At 34.7% G+C, this 23,443-nt stretch overlaps 1 protein-coding gene across 9 annotated transcripts in view; it reads right to left on the bottom strand.

Annotated features, from left to right (window-relative positions):
- Positions 1 to 23,443, bottom strand: part of SYT14 (synaptotagmin 14) — an 85,126-nt gene that overhangs the window by 29,555 nt on the left and 32,128 nt on the right. For 4 of the 9 annotated variants that reach the window (XM_065058369.1, XM_065058366.1, XM_065058363.1 and 1 more), the window contains one exon: positions 22,402 to 22,620. The exons of 4 other annotated variants lie outside the window; for them this stretch is intronic. In XM_065058369.1, coding sequence (XP_064914441.1) covers positions 22,402 to 22,620 — 219 coding nt within the window. Of the gene's footprint in view, positions 1 to 3,894; positions 3,984 to 22,401; positions 22,621 to 23,443 lie in introns of those variants that run through there. One more of the 9 variants, XM_065058371.1, reaches the window with a different exon arrangement.

Raw genomic sequence — 23,443 nt, 5'->3', positions numbered from 1 at the left:
TTGCTATCTTAGTTTTCCCGAAGGTTGGTAGCAGCAGCACAAACCTAGCTTTCTTTAGCCCGTATTTCCTGAGTAATTCCAAGAACATCCATCTCTTAACATTTGGGAAAATAAACTAGCCTTGTGGGTTTATTTCCCCTACCTTATAAGCTGCAATTAACTACTCTTTTGCCACTTGGTGTCTCCCATATATATTACTTCTTTAAATATTCATACTATTGTGTGAGGTAGCATTATCACAAAACTTCTTTGGAGATCTGCTTTCCAGTTCTTTTAAAACAAATAATTACTATATAAATTAATAATTTTTGCAAGTCGTATTTTGTAATTATTAGAATATCTTCATGCTCAAACAGTAACTTATCTTCCCCTAATATATCTCCACACACACTATGCTTTACAATTACTTTTTTTTTTTAAACTAACGTAAAATTCAAGTTTTCAAGCCTTCAAGGAGTTCTGTGTAAATGTTAAGACAATTTAAATAAAACATAAAATGAAATACATGTTTAAAAATTAAAGAAACTTTTCTTACTCTGAATGATTAAATACCCTTAGAGACTTCTGATATGCAGCACAGACAGTCCAAATGGAATTTTCATGTTTGAACTTTTCTACCATCCAAAAATATTACGCTGACTGAATTACCCCACATTATGAGTATAAAATATGAACATTTAATATTGAATGAAACCTTGGGGTTCTCCTTCCTTCAAAATGAAAAGCTTACATGCACCCTTGTGAGGAAAAACAAAGCAAAACATTTTATTTCTTAATAAAATGAATTATCTCAGCATTATTCTATTTATTTTCCAAAAGAGTTATGGCACAAGTCTGGCTTAATGAAAAAAGGAGTGATATGGAGTCATTATGCCAATAGGAAAAAAAAAAAAATCTTTTATGAGCTTTCTTTTTGCAATTGGGATATTTTAGTCTTTTATTCACAGCTGAACTATCTTCTCCATTAAGCAATTCACCAGTAAACAAGAAAAGTAATATCTGCTTTTGTTTGTTTGCTGGTTTTTGTTTGTTTTTCAGTAAAAAAATAGTTCTCCTTAGTTTCCTAGCGTTTAGAAAATTCCATATACTGTGAGCGTAACCTCAAACCTACAGAAGTCAAAACACTATTGGAGCCGTTTGCATCTGATGTCACATGAAGTTCTTAGCACTGAATATTCTTCACCTTCTAAGGCTCATTCTACTGGCCATTCAGGTAGTAAAAAAGGTTATTTTTTTCCCTTTCCTCCCTTCCCCCCAGTAATACTACCCAAAATTATTGAATTATATTTATGTCCGCTCCTTAAAGCTTCTATTTCCTTCCTTGGGAAAGGTCTAAACCCCGTTGAAATTACTGATACTTGCATAGTCATTTTTAAAATTCTTCTTTTTCTGTTTATATTATGAGCCTGCAGAATTACAACTTGGTTTTGTTTGCTGACAAAAGAAATGTGCTCTTTTCTGCACTTATTAGAGCACTTCTGATCTGTAAGAATTTATGTTCTGTTTTACAGAGCAATACAGAAAAGCGTTGCAGTGGTGAAAAATTTCAAGCTTTCTCTTTCCAAAATTAGCCCAAATTAGAACATTTAAGCTACAAATACATTATTAAAGCATTATAGTGAACTAACTGTCAAAGACATTCTTTTGTTTCCTTCCCAAATATTTTGGTCGTCTTCAATGAAAATTATACATTAGCATCTCTTGAATTAATTTTCTTTCAATTTAAGTATCATTCTCTGATTCCTTATACAGTATCTCTATTAATTTGAATAGGAATGTCTTCTTCTACCTGGTTCTGTATTTATTCTTTCCGGCTGTCCAAAATACATATTAATACTGCTATTGGTTCAATATCTTAATCTCTTTTTTGATGCAAATATCAATAAATCAAGCTTCCTGGAACTTTAAAAAAAAACCACAAAAACAACAACTTTTAAAAGGAGACTTCAAAACCTCGTATTTTCTGAGACTACATCCAGCTCTAAAGATTTTTGGAAGCAGTAATCTCTTAAGAAGTGAAATTGTAAAATTGTTTGCCTTCCCTTTCGTAATTATATTTCCTTAGGTAAAGCATTTGTACTAAGCACTTTCATTCAACTTATTAAGTAGGAAAACTTATTTTCTGTTCCATTTAGATGCTGGTTTCAATTTTACTGTTTTTATAAGCAGCCGACTTTCCTTTACGCTACCTTTTAGATCACTATGTTGGCTAACTCCATAAATAAACAGGTATCCCATTGCAACGCTGTTCACTGTTCATTCTTTCCAAGTTATCGAAATTGTTTAAAAAAAATACCACTTCCAAAAAGATAATAAGTTAAATTAATTCATTTTTTTTTCCTCTCTTTTAAAATACACTAGAAGTCCTGCATGCTGAAGGTGACTGACAACCAGCTTTAAAATCTTAAGACTGTCTTGGTGACAAGGAAATGCCTATTATAATCTCTGTGAAAATTCACCCATTTCACCAGTATTGACAGATGCTTAACAGAAATTCAGAGCTTAACAGCTAAAAGCTTTGAAAACTCCACCCACTGCAAACCATCTTAAGCCCCTGAAAATTCCCATTTCTGACCAGTGTGTCCACACCAGCATCCCCTCAGACCTCTGGACCACAGCAGCTGGATGTGTACTTAGAAAATACTTTCTTGTCACTTCTATACTTCATTTGAATATAATTTACTCTTTAAATTCCAGTCCAGACTAACGCCACTACAGCCGTAGTATTAAGTACAAGAGTTGAGCAGCAGGACAAAGTGCTGAAAAGATGAAAAAGATCCCACAGAGGTCTAAGATCAATTCCCAGCATTGAAACACACAACTAATATTCCTGTAGTGTTCCTGCCCTTGTTCTATTTGGTTTCAAATGAGCAAAGAAAGCACGATTAGAAAGCAAGATTGATGTGTTATGTGTATCCTTTTCTTGAACATTTTAATATTATTGCAGTTTGTTTCAGGCACATTTGTTTTTTGTGTTTGTTTTTGACAAAAAAAAAAAAAGGAAGAATACGAAGTTCTCTAAGTGATACAGAAACACCCTTTAAGATCTCAATACTTATTTAATTATATAAAAAGATCCATTTGGCACTATATACTGAACCTGTGTGTTCCTTAACGAGAATTCCATCACTCTTTTTTTCATACTTTTACCTTAAATAAGATACAACTACTTCATTTAGTGAGAACTCTTTCTGGAACTTAAAATGCAATATCTTCATGGTTTCTTAAAAATAACTTCACCTTGCTAGCTGGATTTTGTAATTTAAAAAAGTGTAAACTTCCCTATTTTTTTAGCTGTTTATTACTATCCTAACTGGTGCAAGAAAGATATTTTCAATCAAGAACTGATTCCAGAATAGGAACACAAAGCTTGCTTTGATCCTTTGTCTTATTTTCATAGCAATTTTGAGTGCAAAGGATACTCTGTTGGGGTGAGTCACTAACACAAAGCAGCATTACAATGGTTCTGTATGAACCCTTTCAGTAGGGAACACGTTAAATTCTCTGCCCATCTACTTAAGGTATCTGTATGATCTCAATTTGGGTACCTCATAAATGTGTGTGTGTGTGTATATATATATATATATATATATATATATATATATATAAGTGAAATATATATTATGGTGACTAATAGTACCACTGTAATAGTAGAAGTTAACAAGTTTGGCGCGTTACAGACAAGGAGCTAAAGTACAAGTTTAAATAAGAGGTAATAAAGATTGCTGTGAATCTAGCTCAGAAGTGCTCATAATCACAGAAAGATTTCAATGAAGTGTGGAACTGAAACTACGTCTTTAAGACTTGAGCCCTAGCAATTTCTTCCAGTTTGTTTTGGTTTTGGTTTTAATTTTTACTTCAAGCCTTGTAAATTATTATTAATCTAAAATTCACCTGAATTGTGAACCACCACCAACATGGAAACCTCCAAGTCACTAGCTTCTTAAGAGATATACCCCCACAGAATTTTCCATTATCATCAGCTCTGTAGTGGAAGAGAAGGAAGAGAAAACAAAAAAATACAATATTAGGGTGGGGAAAAAAGTAAATGGAAAAAGAAAAAAAAAAGGCAGAAGGAGAAAGTAGGTGCAATGATTCAGAAAACAGTGACAGGTTGTTGGTAAATGAACAAAGAAAAGAAAGAAAGGGAGAGAAGTTTAGCAGATCTGTATAGAAAAATGAGAAAAAGAGCAAAGATAGGAATAAAGAACAGACAAGATGCAAACAGGAATGAAAAATTACAAACAACTAAAATAACAAAGCAAAAATGACAGAGGAAGAAAGGTGAAGGAATGGGGAAAATAAAACAACACATGACATGGAAAAAAATGGTTCAGATCTGAGAAAAAAGCAATGTCAACAGAGCAAAGAGATAAAAGAGAAATCAGTGATGTTTGATGGGTGGGAATATCCACATTTGTAGGTGAAAATCTGCACAACCTAGAGATACAGCTAGTATCCAGGAGAGGCACGACATTTTCCAGAATAAGCATTTGTTTTATATTTATATTTTATACCTAATATTATTTTTCCTTTTGAGTAGGAGACAAGGGTAATTATTTATTCAGATCCTGAGACTCCAAAGGACCTTGACTTCTCTTATCTATATGGGAATTTTTTCCCCTTCTTTCCTTGACACAGTGGCTCAGTGACTTGCTTTAGTACAATGGACTTATTTCCTGTAGTATATTAGACGATTTCTGTAAAAAGGATTCTAGAAAATACAGGATTTTTTGCTTCTGAAACAGCTCTCAGAACTTTACCAAATAAAATGCAGCTAGAACCCAGAAAAAACAAGGACAATCTCAGTTTACAGGAATACCTAATAGGTAAACAATAGAAGCAAATTGTCTACATATGCTCAAGAACTCCCCTAAAACCTTTCAGTTATTAGTGCCTGTAGAAAACATGCTTAGGAATGGATGAGATTACCGAAAGATGCTGTGTAATCAACAGCCTTGAAGGTTTAAAAAGCTCTCCTGATGAGGGCCCTGAGCAACCTGGTCTAACTCTGAAGCTGGCACTAGTACCACTTTTTGGGCCAAATGACCAGAAAAAGAAAGGCAAAATAGACACTGTGAAATCGCAAGCATGGGATATGCTTTGAAACTGAGGTATCTTTCCTTCACACACCCAGTAACAGGGCTACAAATTCACAGAAAAGGCATAGATTAAGCAGCAAGGAAGATGTCAGTCTGTTCCACCCACTCCAGTACGGCCTCAAACAAGTTTCTCTGGGAATAAAGAAACACAATTACTAGAACCCAAATTTCTTGCACTTCTGAGACCTCCCACTGTCACAGACAGCCGCTTTACCAGGCTTATATGTAACATACCATGTAGTTGTTTCCATGTTTCCATAGTTGTCATATAATTCACAAAACAGGTAATTTTCTGCACTTGGACAGGACTCAATGAATATGAGTCTGGCTGGTGAAGGTATTTTAGTTCAGCCATGGCAGCAACTGTAAGAACTAGGCGAGAGCTCAGGAGGATCAGTGGCCAAGCTGCATATTGCATAGAGGGCTCGTAAGGTCTACAGAATGATGTTTCAGCCCTCAGTAGACAGCAAGAGAGGAACTGTTCTTCCCTGTCATCCCCCAAAGCAGTAACAGTGATGAACAATCAAGGGTCAGAGTGCTGCACATCGTTCTCAACACATTTAACTTCCCAAAACACCCTCTGGTAAACTGCGTTGCCATGAACATGGTGTTATACCTACAATGTTAAACTTATTAGCTGTTGAGACAGAGTAAAAACATACATATCTGTCAAAATTTGTCTCTCGTGGACCTTTCTTATGCAGCAAAAATCTTATACCTAATTTGGAATTACTGTTTGATGCTGCTTGTTGAATAAGAGACTTAAAGGTGGTGCACAGCAGTTAATTAGTAATCAGTCTGACAGCCACAGCTGCAAAATGTTTGTATGATAATTTCAAAATTGAAAATGATTTATTTCACTCTACATGAAATTAATGTACACTCATTAGAAAGTCAGTGATTATCTTGAAAAGTACTACGGGAACATTTCAGTAGTTTTGCTACAACATCAGAAAGTACACAACATGTATCTCCAGACCTATTACCATCCCACACTTTCGCATCATTTGGTACAAGCACACTTCTTAGATCTTACCATTAGAATTGAAAACATACTCAGCAGAATTAGGTTCAATGTGTTTCACAACCAGAATGCTAATTGTTTCAAATCTCAGCATTCTTTAAACTACTTTATTAAGCTATATATAAACTTGATATTTAACTGATATACGTGCATGTTGCAACAAAGGAAATTCTGATTAAATATAAGAAAAGTTTGAAGTCAGAGTGGGTTTAGACTGGATGAGGTTACCCAAAGAAGCTGTGTAATCGACAGCCTTGAAGGTTTAAATAGCTCTCCTGATGAGGGCCCTGAGCAACCTGGTCTAACTCTGAAGCTGGCTCTTTATCAATCAGGAGATCAGACTAGATGACCTCCACAGGTCATTTTCATCTATTACTCATTGATTCTACAATATATATTGAAAACCTCAATTCTATACTGTAATAATCAAGTATGGGAATAATTTCAAATACAGGTATCTATAATATATATATAGGTATATATCTATATACCTATAAAGCTCCTTCTATAATACAGCAGTTTGACAATTCACAGGTGGCTCCTCTTCATATGCTAGTTATATTGCTGCATCTTGCATTTAATACATATACCTGCTGGCATAGTACTTTCATTGTTTACAAACAAACAAAACAACCCCCAAAACAAAAACTAAAGCACCACAACAAAAAAAACAAACCACCACAAAAACCAACCCCCCAAACCAACCCTGAATAAACAAATAATACAAGGAGCAAAAGAAATTCAGAATACTTTGTCAACTGGTGCCATTCTACTGCAGTATACCTTGCAGATGACTACTTTTAGACAGTGTAGTATCAATGAAATTTTTACTTCTGTAAAATGAATGTAAGTTAAAAAAATCCTAACAATAGTTTACACATACACATCAACACACGTGTGTAAACACACACATATACATACACACACCCTCTGGCCACGTACGAGTAAGCGGAACAATTTAAGGTTTATGAAATACTAAATATGATTAAGATTACACTGAGGAAGTAATATCCATTACAAAAGGCTGATGTTAGACAGCAAAATATTGACCTTTACAATTTATTAAGTGAAAAAGCCTTAATTTGCTTGTTATTAAAACTTTAACAATAAGTATGATAGCCTAGATGGCAAAGAGAAAAAAAAAATACAGCATTTGCTATCAATTTGCATTAACATTTTGACCAGTCAACAATTCAGCAGTGAAGAAATGTGCCGTTTGATTCAAAGTAAGACAAGGCTATTTAAATAACTCAAAATAAGAAATGGGTATTGAAACATTAGAATTTTGATAAGCGATCACAGCTGCACTAGAATTAGTTTCTATAGCAACAGAGGAAATAATGTGGAGAATTGCATTGCAATACAAGATGGATTCCTTACAAACACTGCTGTTCAAATAGAAAACTTTAAAATTATTCACTGTATTAAAATATTTCTATTAAAATGGTTATTCAAATATCCTATACCTTGTACTTCACACATTGTTCTATTTTCATTCTCTGGGATTCAATTCTAGTCTATCCATTCAAGTTTCATATTACATTCTCCCACTTTCCCCCATTGCTTACCTTCCTATTTTAAAATTAATTAAAGTGACTTACTCTGAAAAATACTGTATCTTCGATCTCAAGGTAATTTGCATTTTCAATCCTTTTTTTTTAATGATTTCTCCATAGAAGCACTCGTTACATTTATTTTTCCAGCAGTGCACTTGTAAAACATATGAGAATGCTTTGCACATGCTATTCATAAGGAGCTGCATCACAGCCATGAGAATTAACATCACCATGGAACTTTGGAAACTTGTACTCATGTGAGACTTGCATGAGCTTTTATCAGCGTGTGCTCTCATGTACTAAGCATGATTAAGAAACCGTAGCAAATGTATTAGTATGCATGGACCAAATACCCAGAAGATGGTAAGATAAAAGCCTTTCAGTTAAGCACATCTTTAGATTTCAAATGTTGCCTGTTTCTAACACTAAGAATTATTGTTTCATTGCATCGTCTCTGATTCTAGTTATTTTTGGCAACTAATTAAAAGCATATGCCTGAACCTTTTATGTATTTTGCCCTCATAATGAGACCTATTACTCTGGCTTATTCTATCCTTTTGAGTTCCAAAGTATCATTCGAGTTACCATGGATACAAGTGATATGCTTTCTCCCACAACTGCTTTGTGTGCCTTATCAAACACCAGAAAACTGACACAGTAGGAATCTGAGCCATCTATACAGGATGAATGTCTAACCCCTTGGAAGTGTTCTTCACCCCCCCACCCTCTCAAAAAACTGAGGTATGCCATATGCTAACATTTGTAATGAAATAAGCAAGCACGTTCTTTTCGATCTGAAATCCAGCACTTTTGCTTGAGGAAAACAGAATGAAAAAAGGTGCAGACATAAACCGATTTAACCTGATCAACCCTGAAATGGTGTTAAAATTAAAAAAGGAGCACATCATTCCGAGTTTGCTATTTATTATGAGCTGACAGAGTTTAAGTGTTTCTCTATCAATATGCCTCGCTGAAGACGTAAAATGCAGCAAATTTCAAGCAAGCATTTCAGAAAGGAGGTGCAGAACCATTGCGTGCAACTCTGAGATTACGCATAAACCAGAATATATAGAACTTCCTTAAACAGAAATTGTTAGACCTCTTTATACCAATTTATTATGGGCATTTTCAAATGCAAATTGCATTCCAACAAGCTGGGAATAATTTGTACTCATCAGTGAAGAAGAGGGCAGTTAGTAAACTGATTTTCCCTTTATGTTTCTGTATTCCGACCTCCTCTTAAAAAAAGAGACTCACTCCCACTCAGCAAAATTTACACAGGATTCAAAAACCAAGTGCCAATACTAACATAATCCGAATTAATGTATGGGAAGTAAAGGGGACTAACCAGAAGGAAAAATAAATTATTGTAATAGGAAGTAGATACAGAATCATTCAGGGCCACCTCCCACCTTTCAATGCATTGAATCATTGGAAAGGTATCAACTACATAAATAAGTGTCACAAAAGCAACTAAGAGTTAGAGAGCCAGAGAAGATTGGGTAGGAAAATGATATTCTTGCCTCTTTTCTTCAGTTACCTAAACTTATTACAGCAAAACGCTAAACAAAAAACTTAACCTGACTTGCTCATATGCACAAGCTCAGCCTTGCTTTAAAACACAGAGATTTTTGAAGCATAATATCGGAGCCACTGAAGCATAAAAAACAAACTCTTACACTTGTTTATATTAAGATCATGAAATATCTGTGTAATTCTGATAGGTTTTCCACAAGCACATATGAAATAGAGACATATTAAATATCTCCATTTTTCTAACCGTGTCCTTGGAGGGTACACTTACATTCACATGGATTTCATAAGATGCATTTCTTTTAACTTTTAAATTTAACTTTAAATTGCCTAGATTATAATGCTTTCTTTGCGGACTAAAAAGATCCACATAATGTTTCTATGGTAAACATTCAACTAGAAATAGACATCACTTTTTTTCCTATAAATTTCTTTTAAAAGTTACTGAAAGCTAGAGAACAATGAAAAGGAACTCAAAATTGACTGTTACCTTGTGGTATTTATGGTAAGTCATCTGTATTATCAAAATATTACTAGTTCTGTAGTTCTGTGTTGGAACCACTCAATGGCTGTGTACTCCTGCCATTACATTCACTGTTACACATGCTATCCTTCCATTTCTCCTCTGTGTAATATTCTCCTGGATTATCTGCACTGCGCACAAAAGCACACAAGAGATGCCCCGTTCCTCTCTGAGTAGGACTAAGGTGCCAGCTAGTATTTTTTAACAGATAACTACCATTGTTACCATCCTTCATGAAATGAGTTCTTATGTCCTTCCTCTGCAGGATCTCAAAGTCGTCTGGAAATAGCAACAATTGTTCCCTACAGCTCTGAGGCCAATAGACTGCCTCTAACACTAATGACAACTACTGGTTTTATTTCCAAACATTTGTTTTTCTTTTTAAAGCCCCTTCTTGTTAAAAGGAAGGAAATGACACCAGGAAAAGCAGATGATTAAGAGCAGTGGTTCTCAGGCCAGTGAAAGGAATTTTGCTCTGCAAACAGCCAAAGACAACAGCCACGATCCAACATGACGATGAGTTTCTCTGAAGGAGAGCTTCAGACGCTGCTCTCTTAACAGATTAATTATTGCTCAGTTACAAGAGAAAACGACCATAAACTCAAAACACCTTTTCAAATTTTACCAGACCTACTCAAGCATTACCTATTGGCCAGATTTTGTGTGGACATACAATTCATGATCCAATATATGACAGGAAAAGAAAAAAAATACGTCAGAGCAGTACAATCAACTTCATCTTCAAGAAGAGCTTTTAGGTCATACTGTACTTGCATATTCTTATGTGATTATTTCTATACTAAGATGTAAGCAAATAAACACTGTAAAGTCCAGGGAAAATACAACATTACTCTCTCTCGTTATTCTCATAACATAAAAAGAGTTCTTTTCTGGCACTATGTACAGAATTTAACTCAGTCAAATATTGAGCACTCCAAGCAAAATAATTCTGAGAAGGTAGTTACAAATCAATGCAATATTAGACTAGTCTTCTGGTTTGTATCTATCAGATCTTGAAAACAAGTGCAGTACATTATGCTGATTTTTACTTAACTCATCAAATTGCCACATTGCTACATATACAACAGAAACACATTGAAGTATAATAAATCTTAATAAAATGTAACACAGAGATGGCATTGTACTTTTCATTTCAGAGTGGGTTTTTTTTCCTGTTAAAAATCACAGGAACCTGCACAAAATTCTAAAAAGACACTAGCTGTTTTATATCATATTAATACAGTGATTTTAGTGCCAGGGATTTAAAAACAAAGTTTCAAAAGGCATCACACCTACCACCAAACTACAACTGCTGATATATAGGTATCACCAAACCAACGGGAACTATGAGATACTGGAAGCCATGGGAAAGTGTGAGCAAAATCAAGCAACATTCTAAACAAGATTCCGTGAAGATGCAAAGAAATTAGTCTAATCACTAGTGCTAATCTTGACCAACTTAAACAAGAACAGATGCTGCCCCTCTTTTTTGCCAAAAGATGCAAAATTGGCCTTGACCTTTAGGTTACAAGTGTTTCTCCTGGTACAGATGTCAAGTCTTTGCAGTAAACAACAGTAATCGTGTCACCTGTTTAAGTCACATACATAAGCTGTATTTGTTCGGATTGAGCATTTTCAAATAAAAGAAAATCACACCTGAAGTCAGTCTCTTGAAGAGATGAACCTTTTGTAGCTTCATTCTCCAAGATTTGGATTTTTCAGATACACATGCTCTTATCAGCTCTATTTTTAACCTGCCGCTCATATAGGATACTTAAAATTCTGAACATGTTTACATTATCCATCCAGCAGGCTAATGGAACTGCATACCAGACAGTCATGCATAATTCAAATCAATATCCTCAGGCTTGCAACTCTAAGTCAAAGCTGCCTTGAAATAAGCTGGGTGTGACTTTAACATGAATAAAACGTATCTAATTTTTAACCTTTATCTGACAAATTGATATATTTGCAAAGGAATGTCAGAAAACTTCTTTAAAAATTAAAACAAATAGAAAATCATGATAACGGTATATTTTTCAAAAAACACCTTTAAGAACAAAATTTAGAAAGGTTCAAAAAGAATAAGCCCAAAGGTTTCTAATAGAGAGCTGGGTAGGTTTGTGGTTTTTTTGGGTTTTTGTTTGTTTTTAAGCAAAATACACAAATATATATATAAAAACACATGCTGGTAGACTATAAAGTGGTGTGAAAGGTGAATGTAGCAAGATTTTCTATTTACAAATTTAAAGATCAAGCTTTAATTGAACTGGGCATAGGTGACTCCACACAGAAAATCTTATACCCAGTTAAGCATGTCTGCCAGCTTCTCTCAAAGGAACAGAATGAGAATTTCCATAATAAAATAATTTTCCCTTTGAGTTTTCCTATGTGCTTTCATGAGACCATGATTCCATCACAGCAGAAAACCCTCAGCCACACTCAAATGACCAGAAGCCTGGCAATTACACCAGCTACAGATCTATTTCCAGCTCACTTCTAAATACAGTGAAAGAAAAGTAATTGCAAACAAAGAAACCCAAGCCTCTACCCCTAAAAAAAAAAACCACCAAAAACCACCAAAAACACAAAACAAAAAAACCCCAAACAAACAAAAAAACCCACCAACCCACACCCAAACCAAAAGAACACAAAGACTTCAAGTTGTATAATAAAACATATTATGCTTACCCTTCCTTCCAAGGAAAATATTCCAATAATTCATAAAATTTAGGATAACTTTATAACACAGAACTGTTCTAAGTAGCACATAAGAGCTTATTTTTAAAAGGCAAAAAAAAAATACAGATCTTTGCCTTCACAGAAGCCACAGATACAATTTCACGTTGTTTACTCAGATACAATACAGTCCCAATAAATAATATACACAATTGAAGTAGCTATGAAAATAGTAATCTTAACAATAAAATACATGTTATTAGATAAAAATGGTAACATTGTTCATCTTGTAGAAGGACAAAATAGTCATTGAGTAATTCCAACAGAATACTTATGATATAGTTACAGCATGTCTACGAAATACATATGTATAAATAAGGAAAATTATCTACACTGACTAGGTAATAAAGCAAAAAGAGTTCATTTATAAAAATTACCCGTTGTTCTTCTTTTACCAATGAGATGGTTAAAATGTAATGCAATCGGATTACAAAAAACAGTCCTAACAGTAACTGGTCTTTAACCTAGGGGAAAAAGCACAACTGGGACATAAACATTAGTCTCAGACTAGAGTTAAAAATCTTTTAACATTTAAAGCTCGAAAGAATGATCCATTTATCCACAGGCACTATGGAGGAACAACTGATAAACTCGTCTATTGCTATATTCTTATATAAAGTTGTAATAATGTTATGTAAGCATAAGAAATAAAAACAAGTACTGCTCCATTCTGCTGACCAAGCAGCACGACTATTCTCAGCAGGTAAGTATGCTACTGGCTGTACACTGGGTAAAATCCCTTTTTCCAATGCACATAACAAATATCTATACAGAGATCTCCAGCCTGCTGTTTGATCCTGTTTCTTACTCACTCATTCCATGATAGGCCATGGGATCTCTGCAATTAGGGTTGCAATTAATGAGAACTATGCCTTCTTTTGTATTCTGTGGAAGTCTTTCAGAACAAGACATGTCTCATGGTCTATGTGCACGAAGATCAAAGAAACTGCTTCCCTATAACACTAGATATTACCATAACACCAAGAAAAAAGAACACCCCTATCCAATAGCTTTTACATCATATTAATAAAAGAAATACCCAGTTTTCAATGGGAAACCTCAGAATCAGCAAAGGTGCTTGGTTCATCACGGAATGATATTCTTTGCTGATATAGTACTGGCCCTTGTGCTTATGTCTTAAATCAGTTCTACATTTTATTAATGTGGAACATCTGTGTCAAATACAATGCCACAAGGAACTATTTCAGCCACAAATATATACGTGCACTTTTCCTAGATAATGACAGATCTTGATCCTTTCATAAATTCCAGATTCAAATAGATTACTTATTAAAATAGTAAGTTTACAACAAAATGGGAACTTTCCTGTAATTATTAATGTATGATTTACATCACTTCAGAGACATCACATTGCTAAGGGTGACTTTCTTCAAAGCCTTCACATCAATGCAAAGGGTATCTCTTCAAAGACTTCAAAATGCTGGCAGGAGGAACCTAATTTGTGAGACTGCTTGGCTTACTTGTGCACATCAGGAAAAAAAGCCCTTTCCCACCGGAGGACAGGTTTTCTTCCTCTTTGGAGTTGGTCTAGCTGGAAAAGGAATTTTTCTGATGAAAATCTTATCATCATCACGGACTTAGAGTTTTGTTACTAGTTTTCTTCTCTCAGCAGCAGATGACATGCACGCTTTACCATCATCTTTCTCCAGCAACTCTGCTGCTAATCACAGGGTAAATCCATAACTTCAGTATTATTCAAATTCATTCTATCAAGCACTTTCACGTGTTTCCTTTGGTTGACAAGATACTTACTGTGCACAACTTATCTAGCTTTTCAACTCACAAGTTCTCAATGTAACTCCATTTTCTTCCAAACTGTGTTTAAATTCAGACACAGATCTCCTTTGCATTTAAATTCCATATTTACGTCTTGCCACCTCTGTAATATTCCTCAAGAAAATTACAATAATAATATTGAATTACACATGTACTTTCTACTCCGTCTGTGAATTCTTTCCATTCCAGGTCTTCAGACTCTGTTACCACTATGCTTGTCTGCCATTCACGCAGATAAAGAAACATAACCACAACATAATTATAGCCTAATATGTGAATAACTTCCATGAAAAGCTCCTTGCTGTCAGGAACTTTTCAAAAAATAAAGGGTGACACTGTCTTGGGTAGTAAAAAAGATCTGAATTCTGTAAAACTGAATAAAAGACAGAGCAAAAGTTACTCTTCAAATCACCTTAGTCTCGGCAATGCTCAGTTGACTATATTTTTGGGAAAAACAAAATCACTTCAAATACTTAACAGAACTGTCTTCCACTATTATAGAATAATAGTGCCATAGTGCATTAGGAAGATACTTTGGTGTTCCCCCCCAGCCCTGGCAAGAGTTAAAAACAAGCAAACAAAAAAACCAAACACACACACAAAAAAAACAAACCTGACAGCATCTGAGAAATTAAGCAGAAAACAATCCAAATCAAGTTAGCTCTGGACAGTATTGTGCAGCTCCTTGAGTTACAAAACTATCTTTTGTAGTACACAAAACTATCCTTAAAACATTCCCTTGATATAGCTATGGTTGAACTGCCACACTCCCCAGAGGCTTCAAAAGCACAATAAATTATCTTTCTCCATTTTTTAAGGGCTTAGAGCCAAGGAAAATTCACTGCTATTTACCTATAAATAGGAGGCACATACTAAGTCCTGATTCCTGATTATGTGTATCATTAGTACTGCATCATTGCACTTTCTACTGTACTACATGAAGATCTTAAATTACTCTTCAAATAAAACGTGTCAAGGGTAGCTGCCAACATAATAGAAAAGAAGCATAAGGAAGCTGGATCAACTGAATAAATATTATAATTTTTAAAAATCCCATTTTTCTCTCCCCAAAAATCTCTAAAAAGTGCATCAAGAATTGTATCAATCGATAGTATACAAGCACTGTCAGCTGACATACACAAATATGAATATCTAAAATATCTCCTAGATGTAACATGACTCAGCCTTCAAAATACACTCTGAAACATTTGGGAAATACTGCTCTGAAGATTACTTAGAACTTGTCTTAAGTGTCTTTACTGAAGACCCTTTTAAAGTGTCTTGATGAACGTTACTATTTGAAGGCCTAGGTCTATCCAAAGCTGCAGGCCTAAAAGATAAAATTCTTCCAATGGGTATTATACCAGAGAAATCTCACAGGTAAACTGATAGAGACACATCAATGAAAACTGGGTGGCCAACTTCTTCCTAAATACTCTTTCCATTGTATTTCTAATTAATTTATTTAAAGAGCATTAGAAGAAAAAGAAGATAAATAATTATTTAAGTAATGATCTAGTATTCAACTGAGCTATCAGTCTTCCAGTCTGAATACTAGTTCATAGCTCTTATTGCACATAAACTATCTTCTTCGTCAAAAATCAATACAATTAAACACTATTCGCTGAAAAATAAAACAGTTTCAGAAGAAATATGAGGCCTAGGCACTTCTTTTAAAAATGTTCTTTAAGCTTCAATGATTGTTTGCTGCTACCCTTATCTACAGTCATGCTGAATAAAGCTATAGCTAAATAGAAAGTTACATGTATTCACGAGGTGTTAACAGCTACATCTTATTTGCAGTCTCAGATAGATAGACCGATTTTGAGAAAACCTTCTGGCCTTATTTTGCTGAACACAATACAACCATACTGAGGTCCTCACTCCATACTTTATAACCAGTAAGTCTTTATTCACACTTGGATTGCAAATACACCTGCTTATACGCAACAAATAATGACAGAAACTAAACTGGAAAATTTATAATATTTATGGGATTCACTGAGAGATCCACTCTTCCTCTCTCAGCCTGTCCAGTGGTTTTCATCTTAGCTTGACAAGTCCAAAGAAGTAGGATCCTGCTTTACAGAAGGTTATTTACAGAGGAAAACTTCCCCAGGTTGCTTTAAAAAACTGGAGAGATTTACCTGTGTGCCAGTTTTGAGGTGCTTATGAAAGAGCCTTTGGTGTTTATGTTGGGAAGATTTTGAAATAAAATCTATGTACTTCAAGTAGTTCAGTAAAGAGACTTTTACCAAGACATGAAAACTAACAGAGAAAGATGAGGCAAAAAGCTGCATAAAGAATCCCATCCAAGAGATTGCAGAAGAACAGTCGCCTTCACGTGCAAAGATTGACACCGAGGAGCAAGGCAAACATATGTCCAACAGACACATCAACAGAAAGTGCCGAAAGCCTAGAGAAGAATAAAAGTGGAGAAGATAAACTACAAAAATAACATCATATTCTACCTTCACAATATGGAAAAGATGGATAAAATCCAGTAGCATATGCCTGCTAGAGCAGCAGATTCTCATTTAAGAGAACTTATGTTTTCTCACTGCAGTCTTTTAGTGCTTCCATATGTTTCCAAAAAACCTTGTGAAATGTAAGGCACTTGGGCCAATCTCAGAAATAGAGCCTCTGAACAAACGTGCCTTCCACCATGGGGCTTTATCAACTGAGAAGTCAGAAAGAGACTTTAAAACAGGCTGGAGATGGAACCTGTGGTTGTACCAAGCTGGTAAACTATAGCTAAATAAAGTACATCTTAGTATGCTAAGTGAGCAGGAGAGCGTACTGCTTTTTCCGTCACGATGTCACTTCGCCTCAGAACTGGGATCAATTCCCCTTGCTTGCTTGCTAATCTGGAATTTTGCACAGCTGTTAAAGAGGTGATTTGGCAAGACAAGCTTTAAAAACATCACAAATTAACTATAAAAACACAGAATGTTTTCTTCCCCTCTTATACCTTTCTCATTTCAACGGATTCAGAGAATGTTCATTTCAATAGCAACCTCCAGTTTTTGACATCTTCCTGCCAATCTCTAATTTCAATATATTTACCCTAACGTTTCTAAGTTTAAAAACTTCAATGTTTAGGAATTTAAGGGACTGCTTCCTTAAAGAAAATATTTTGTACTTGCCTATGAAGCTTCTAGATATAACAAAGACACGACAACTTGCCTGTATAATGCTTGAGCTTTTAAAGTTCAGAACTAGCCACTACTAGACACAAAGAGGCTAGTTTAATATCATTGTACATTTTTAAAAAATTTAAGTTGTTCAGAAAGCATGGTCCATTTAAGATCACAACCAGCACAGATACTAATAAATAATTCCAATTACCAAAGTACAAAGAATAATGACAATTTTAAATTTAAGTTTGTACACTTCCTTATATAGATCACTATTTCAATTGATAACATCCTTCTTAGAAGAATTACCTTATGTTGTTATTTTTGCTTTTCTAGTGTTGTGTTGTTGGGTTATTTTTCCCCTCCCTTTATTTTCTGAAACAGACTTGTAATATCACAGACTGTATTATTCCCCTCTTCCAAGATAATACAAATAACTGGAGCACATGAAGGCAGTGCTACATATTTAACAGGATAGTAGGAGCATTTTAAATGGCATGCAGTAACAAAAGAAGTAGGACACAAATGGAATGGAAGTTAAAACAGGAGATGTACCAGGGAAAAGGAAAAACACGAGAAAATACATGAGAAAGAACACAAGTAATATTACTGGCAAAACTAAGACTTAAAACTTTGAGCTGACCCTAGGACTCTGGGCCCAGGGTCAGATACTGGATTAAGACCACATATAGATGTCAAGAAATACTGCAGTTATACAGATTTCTCTGTTCTGCGATCAACAGTTTTAAGTCATTTGTGCAGAAGTTGGGAATTTTGGGTGTAAACCTATCTTCTGACCCATTTTACTTTGCCATCTGTACCATTTAGTTTGCCATTCTGTACCATTTTACTTTTCATGATGACATTTGTCAGCATCTTGATTTTCTAATGAGCTAGACTTTCCTTTAGAGATACTCTGTAATTAACCCTGTTCATGAGGAGCTCATTGCAAAAGTTAACTATTTACAAGAGGTCAGAGTCTAGAAATACTTGCATCTAAGCACAATTTTTTTTTATTTAAAATATACATTGTAACTCACCAAAATCTAAGTCCATCAAATGTACTACACAAATACACGAAGTGGATCAGACACTGGTCACACGCAGGTAATTGTGAACCCAATTTTAAAACCTAAACCTCACAGAATGAACTGAAGTGCTCCTGGAACATCCCATTACCAAAATACACCAAGGAAACCCAAAAAGTATATTGCTTTCTTCATTTAACTACTAAAAACATTATAAAAAAAAGTCATCCCAGTTCTATATAAATATGCTGAAAAGAAAGATTAATATGGCCATCTAGAGGAGAAAAGAATGATGTGAAAACATGCCACACGCATTTTCAGGCTTCAGAATAAAATAGTTTTAGGGGCATGCAGCCAGAAAACAGATAATAAACTAAGCAGGTATTTGATAATAAGTGAACCTTAAAATAATATGATCAGAAATTATCATGGTCTTAGTAATGAAAACATATTATTATGCATGTTGTTAGTAATGCAAGCAAAGCCTCCAGGGTGTATTAATAAAGACAAGATTATTTTTTTTTTCTGAAATTTTAAAAATTAAGATTAAAGTGCAGAGCAAACAGTTATTAGTCAAACTGTTTATTGACTCCTTTGAAAACACACAGCACACCGTTGCAAGATACATGTGATAGAGATTAACTGCTGAAGAGAAAATAACACAGGATTTTCCTAAAACAAAATATCATTTTCATTTCTGACACTACTCTACCTCTGATGGAATTTTTAATGATATCATCAGAGGCTGATTTACTAGCAATAACCAGAGTGGAAACAGAGATGAGACAAAATGAATTCTCACTTCTCAGCACTTCGCTGCAACACTATCAAGCCCTGCTCAACATTGGACTGATTGGTGCCTTAAGCTGGAAGTACAGCTGAAATGTTTAGGTCTCAGAAGTATAAATGATGAAGAACGTATGAGGAAACAGAAGCGCACCGAGTCAAATATACTGACAATCGCTTCTCACATTAAATACAGTACATATGAATACATTGCTTGCTCCCCCTTCACTACAAATAATCATGAAATGGTTCCATCATTTGCTTTTACACTTACAAAAAAAATAATTCAACAGTCATAAAAAAAAACCTATTTAATGAACAATGTCAGTATTCCTATGGCATCAAGTCTTCTACGGATTTATTTTCCAAGTTTAAGGAACAGTAAAGCTTTCAATTTTTAAAATTTATACTGAAACCTCTAAGATGTTGATGCTCTCCACCTGGAGCTTTTTCTGTAAACACGTACGAACTGTTTGCTAGCAACAGCCAATCTCTCACTTATTTTTGATGACAGGCTTTCTTTATTAGGTTTCTATCTTCTCTTTTCATCAAAGCTTGAGGTTGGGCAACTTTCCTTCTGTAATGATCATAACAAGGCATACACTGTCTTTTCCTCTATTCTAACACACTTAATATTGTGCAAAGTTTCTTTCTTTTATGTTTGAAATAATTTAGAAAGAACGTTAAAAGTATTAACACTATTTATTCTAGTATGCCACCTTCAGGTCACTGAAAAGTGAAAAATACTAGGCTGTTTCTCTGTTGCCATGTCCAATAGCACAAAACGCTTTTTAATACTATCAAACATCATTTTTTGAGACTAATAGATTACAAAAATGAGACAAAATCATCACTCTAATTTGCAAGGATTTTGCAGAAAACTGTAGAATGACTGCAGGCTATCAAATACATAACATTGCTGATTCTCCACTCCCTGTAAAATGTGAGAATGGTTTCACAAGCAGCAGCAAAAGCAAAATACTGACAATATTAAAGCTTTTGTACAAGTAGGTAATTAAAAATTTACAGTTTTCTAAGTCAGAATGTTTTGATAGTTTTTTGCTTTAAAAGTTTTTTTCCGAACTCTGAATGTTCTTTCATTATAATAAATTCAATCTGCATACTAATTTTAGAGTGAATATGCGTGTGCATATACATAAATGGGTTTTATATGCAGCCGGCTTCCTGAATGGAAAGAGTGTTGAGAAAGCATAGCAGCTGGTGACAGATATCTTTGGGAATAGGATAAAAAAAAAAAAAAAAAACCAAAAAAGAAGGAAGGGGGAAATAATTGTAACTTCCCCACTCTAAGTCCAAGTATTGCATCAGGGGTTTTTTCTTAGATTCTAACCAAGACATAGATTTCCATGGAGAACTGGAGTTCTCATTCCCCACGAGAGCATAAAAGTCAGGGATTATGAATTTTTATGATCTGAGAGGATGCTAAGGAAGACAATTATTTAAAAAAAAAAAAAAACAACCAAAAAAACCAACACACAAACACCACCACCACCACAAAATGCGGGCTAGTACAACACCTTTGGAGTCTTACAGAGCCAAAGTAAAAAGCTGAGATGAACTCAGAACTTTTCACTGAGAAGATAACTTGGTAGGATAAAAAAAAAAGAACAATGGTGAAACAGGTGAAACAGGTGAAACATCAATGTTCCTTCCGACATGAACTATTCTACGATTATTTCAGCAAGTGGTCTCAGTAGTTTGAAAAGAGACAAATACATCATTCTCAGTACCTGAAAGCAGTCTTCTTGTATAGTTTGTATCTGGTATTATTTGCTAATAAATACAATTGCGCTTTCCATCTCCCATTAATATACATCACCATCCTTTCCCAACAAGAAGTCACACCAAAAGTTAGCATCTTCTCTTTCATATTGCCCCAGCAATGCTGTCGATAGATCTCAGTACATATATTAAAAAACAAAACAAAACAAAACAAACAATAAAGCCAAATATGACACTTTTACTACCCCTTGTCATAGTTATTGTCCTCCACCACGGTGTCCAAGGATGGGTTCTTACTGCCTGACCTCACCTCTGCATCTCCTGCTCTATTTGTTGGAACTCAGACTGCCAGCCTTCCTACAGCTCAATAGCGAAGGAAAGAACTCAAACTTCTGATGATCAGAAAACATTCCTCTTACTCTGCAACTTACTTCAATTATGGTTTTCATGTCCTTTGTGCCTTAACTTGGAAACACAAATAAGCATGCACTAATTTCAAATTTCAGAGGCAAAGAGACTTTTATATAATTGAATTTCACCACATAGTAGAAAATTTAATTTTTTTCAAGCACTTCTGGACTATATAGAACATTTAAATACAGACTTTTAATGAAATGTATCCACTTTTTGTTAGAAAATACCCATCTCTCAGAAGCCCTTGCATTTTAACCTTTTAAAGGGGGACCAACAAATACCCTATTGTAGTACAACATCATATTAGTCTGACTTTGAAGTAATGTCAATGAAACCTTACTTTTCATGCTGGAAAACGGCTACAGATACAGTTCTCACATGCAGCTATTTTCAAGTACAAAAAAGCATACTGACAGCAGAATTCTCAGTCTCTATGCCAGGCCCTTACTTAAAATCAAGAAATATATACTACAAAATAAAATATCCATTGTTTACATCCAACTTTTAACGCCATGGAAAACCTTTATTAATTTAATCTTTCAAATAATGTTTTTCTCTGATTTCAAGACAAGTAAAGATGCAGAACATTCCAGTAATGCACACCGCAATGACCATATGCACTGTACCAGTAACCAATTCAATTTACTTTGCTGTAATGACAGCTTATCAGCAGAGGAATAATAGGTCTTGTTTATATTTATAATACCACAGAATTCATCAAGAGTTGCCACGTTTCCTTCCTAAATCAAAACAGTTTAAATTCCCCCCAAAACAAAATGACTAATGATTAAACTGTATGAAACTTAATATAACAAGATATTTTATAATTTGCAGTATTTCCGGAAACGCACACAAGTCTGTGCCAATATTTTGGAGCATGCACTAATATAAAAGATATCTGGATATTTCTTGGCAGACATTGACTATTTAAAAGTCAAGCTGTCCTCATCTAGGACTTACTTATCCAGAACATCATTCCGAAATTTGGAATAAAATGAATGCTTTTAAATCACTCTTACCTTCATCTATTGAGGCTTCACTACTGTATCCATCATATTCTGCAGACAGGGGACTATATTTTTGTCTGGTTTCCCATACATAGTTTTTTTGCTGTCTGCCATCCACCACTGGCAGCCTGGAACTCTGGGTTCTAGACAAGGCCTCATGATATTTACCCAGTGCTTCATCTTCACTCTCAGATGATGAACCATGCTGGTCTTTACTCATATATGAGTTGTCTGTTTGAATAAAATAAAGCAAATCGACTACAGCTCAAAACAGAGTACAAGAAAATAACCATAAGAGGTTATCATAGAAGATATTTATTTCCATTAAAATTTCTGTAATATTTTAAAAGTATTGTCTTGCTATAATTATAAGTATTCTGTGATTTTGTAAGTTGATGAGAACTATTCTTATTTTCTAGAAAAACTGAAAGATCATTAAGCCCCCAAAAATCCATTCTAAAACTTATTCACCAGAAAACGGATCCACTTAGGTCAGGCAGCACACACTGAAGTTCTTGAAACCTTTCGTTAAGTAAGAAAATGCTCAAAATAATTTATGTAAAGTAAATCCAAGACTGCTGAAACATTACATTTGGATACCTAACATATCAAAAAGGCAGCTCCTGATCCTCCATTCCCCGCTGATTTTTGCTGTGTGCATGCAGTGTAACATAGAAATGGAACTGATTTACAAAGAGAAGCCTACAACAAAATCGTCTTAGTGTGTATATGACAGTTGTGCTTAAACTCACAGTAGCAAATGGGAAAATGCTTGTGAAAGATGTTTGCATGCACAATTTTATTTAACTTAAGCAGCCCCTTGTCAATAACTGCAATTAATGTAGATTATCTTTGCAGACATCTGGCGACAGCAAAAATTGCACAGAAGAAACTGTCTAGTTAATTATTTTCTACCAGTTACTCTGTAACGCCCACTCCTGTGGCCAGCTTTGTCCAACTACATCTCTTCCTTCCACAAGTCAAAGATTCAGCTGTATTTTTACTTGTTAAGGGAAAGCTTCCCCCTCCCTTTTCCAAACTTCTAATGGATTCT

The sequence above is a fragment of the Columba livia genome, chromosome 3 (assembly GCF_036013475.1).
Source record: "Columba livia isolate bColLiv1 breed racing homer chromosome 3, bColLiv1.pat.W.v2, whole genome shotgun sequence".
NCBI classification, from domain to species: Eukaryota; Metazoa; Chordata; class Aves; order Columbiformes; family Columbidae; genus Columba; species Columba livia.
Note: the sequence above shows the minus strand (reverse complement) of the source record. Positions and strands in the feature narration are given on the sequence as shown.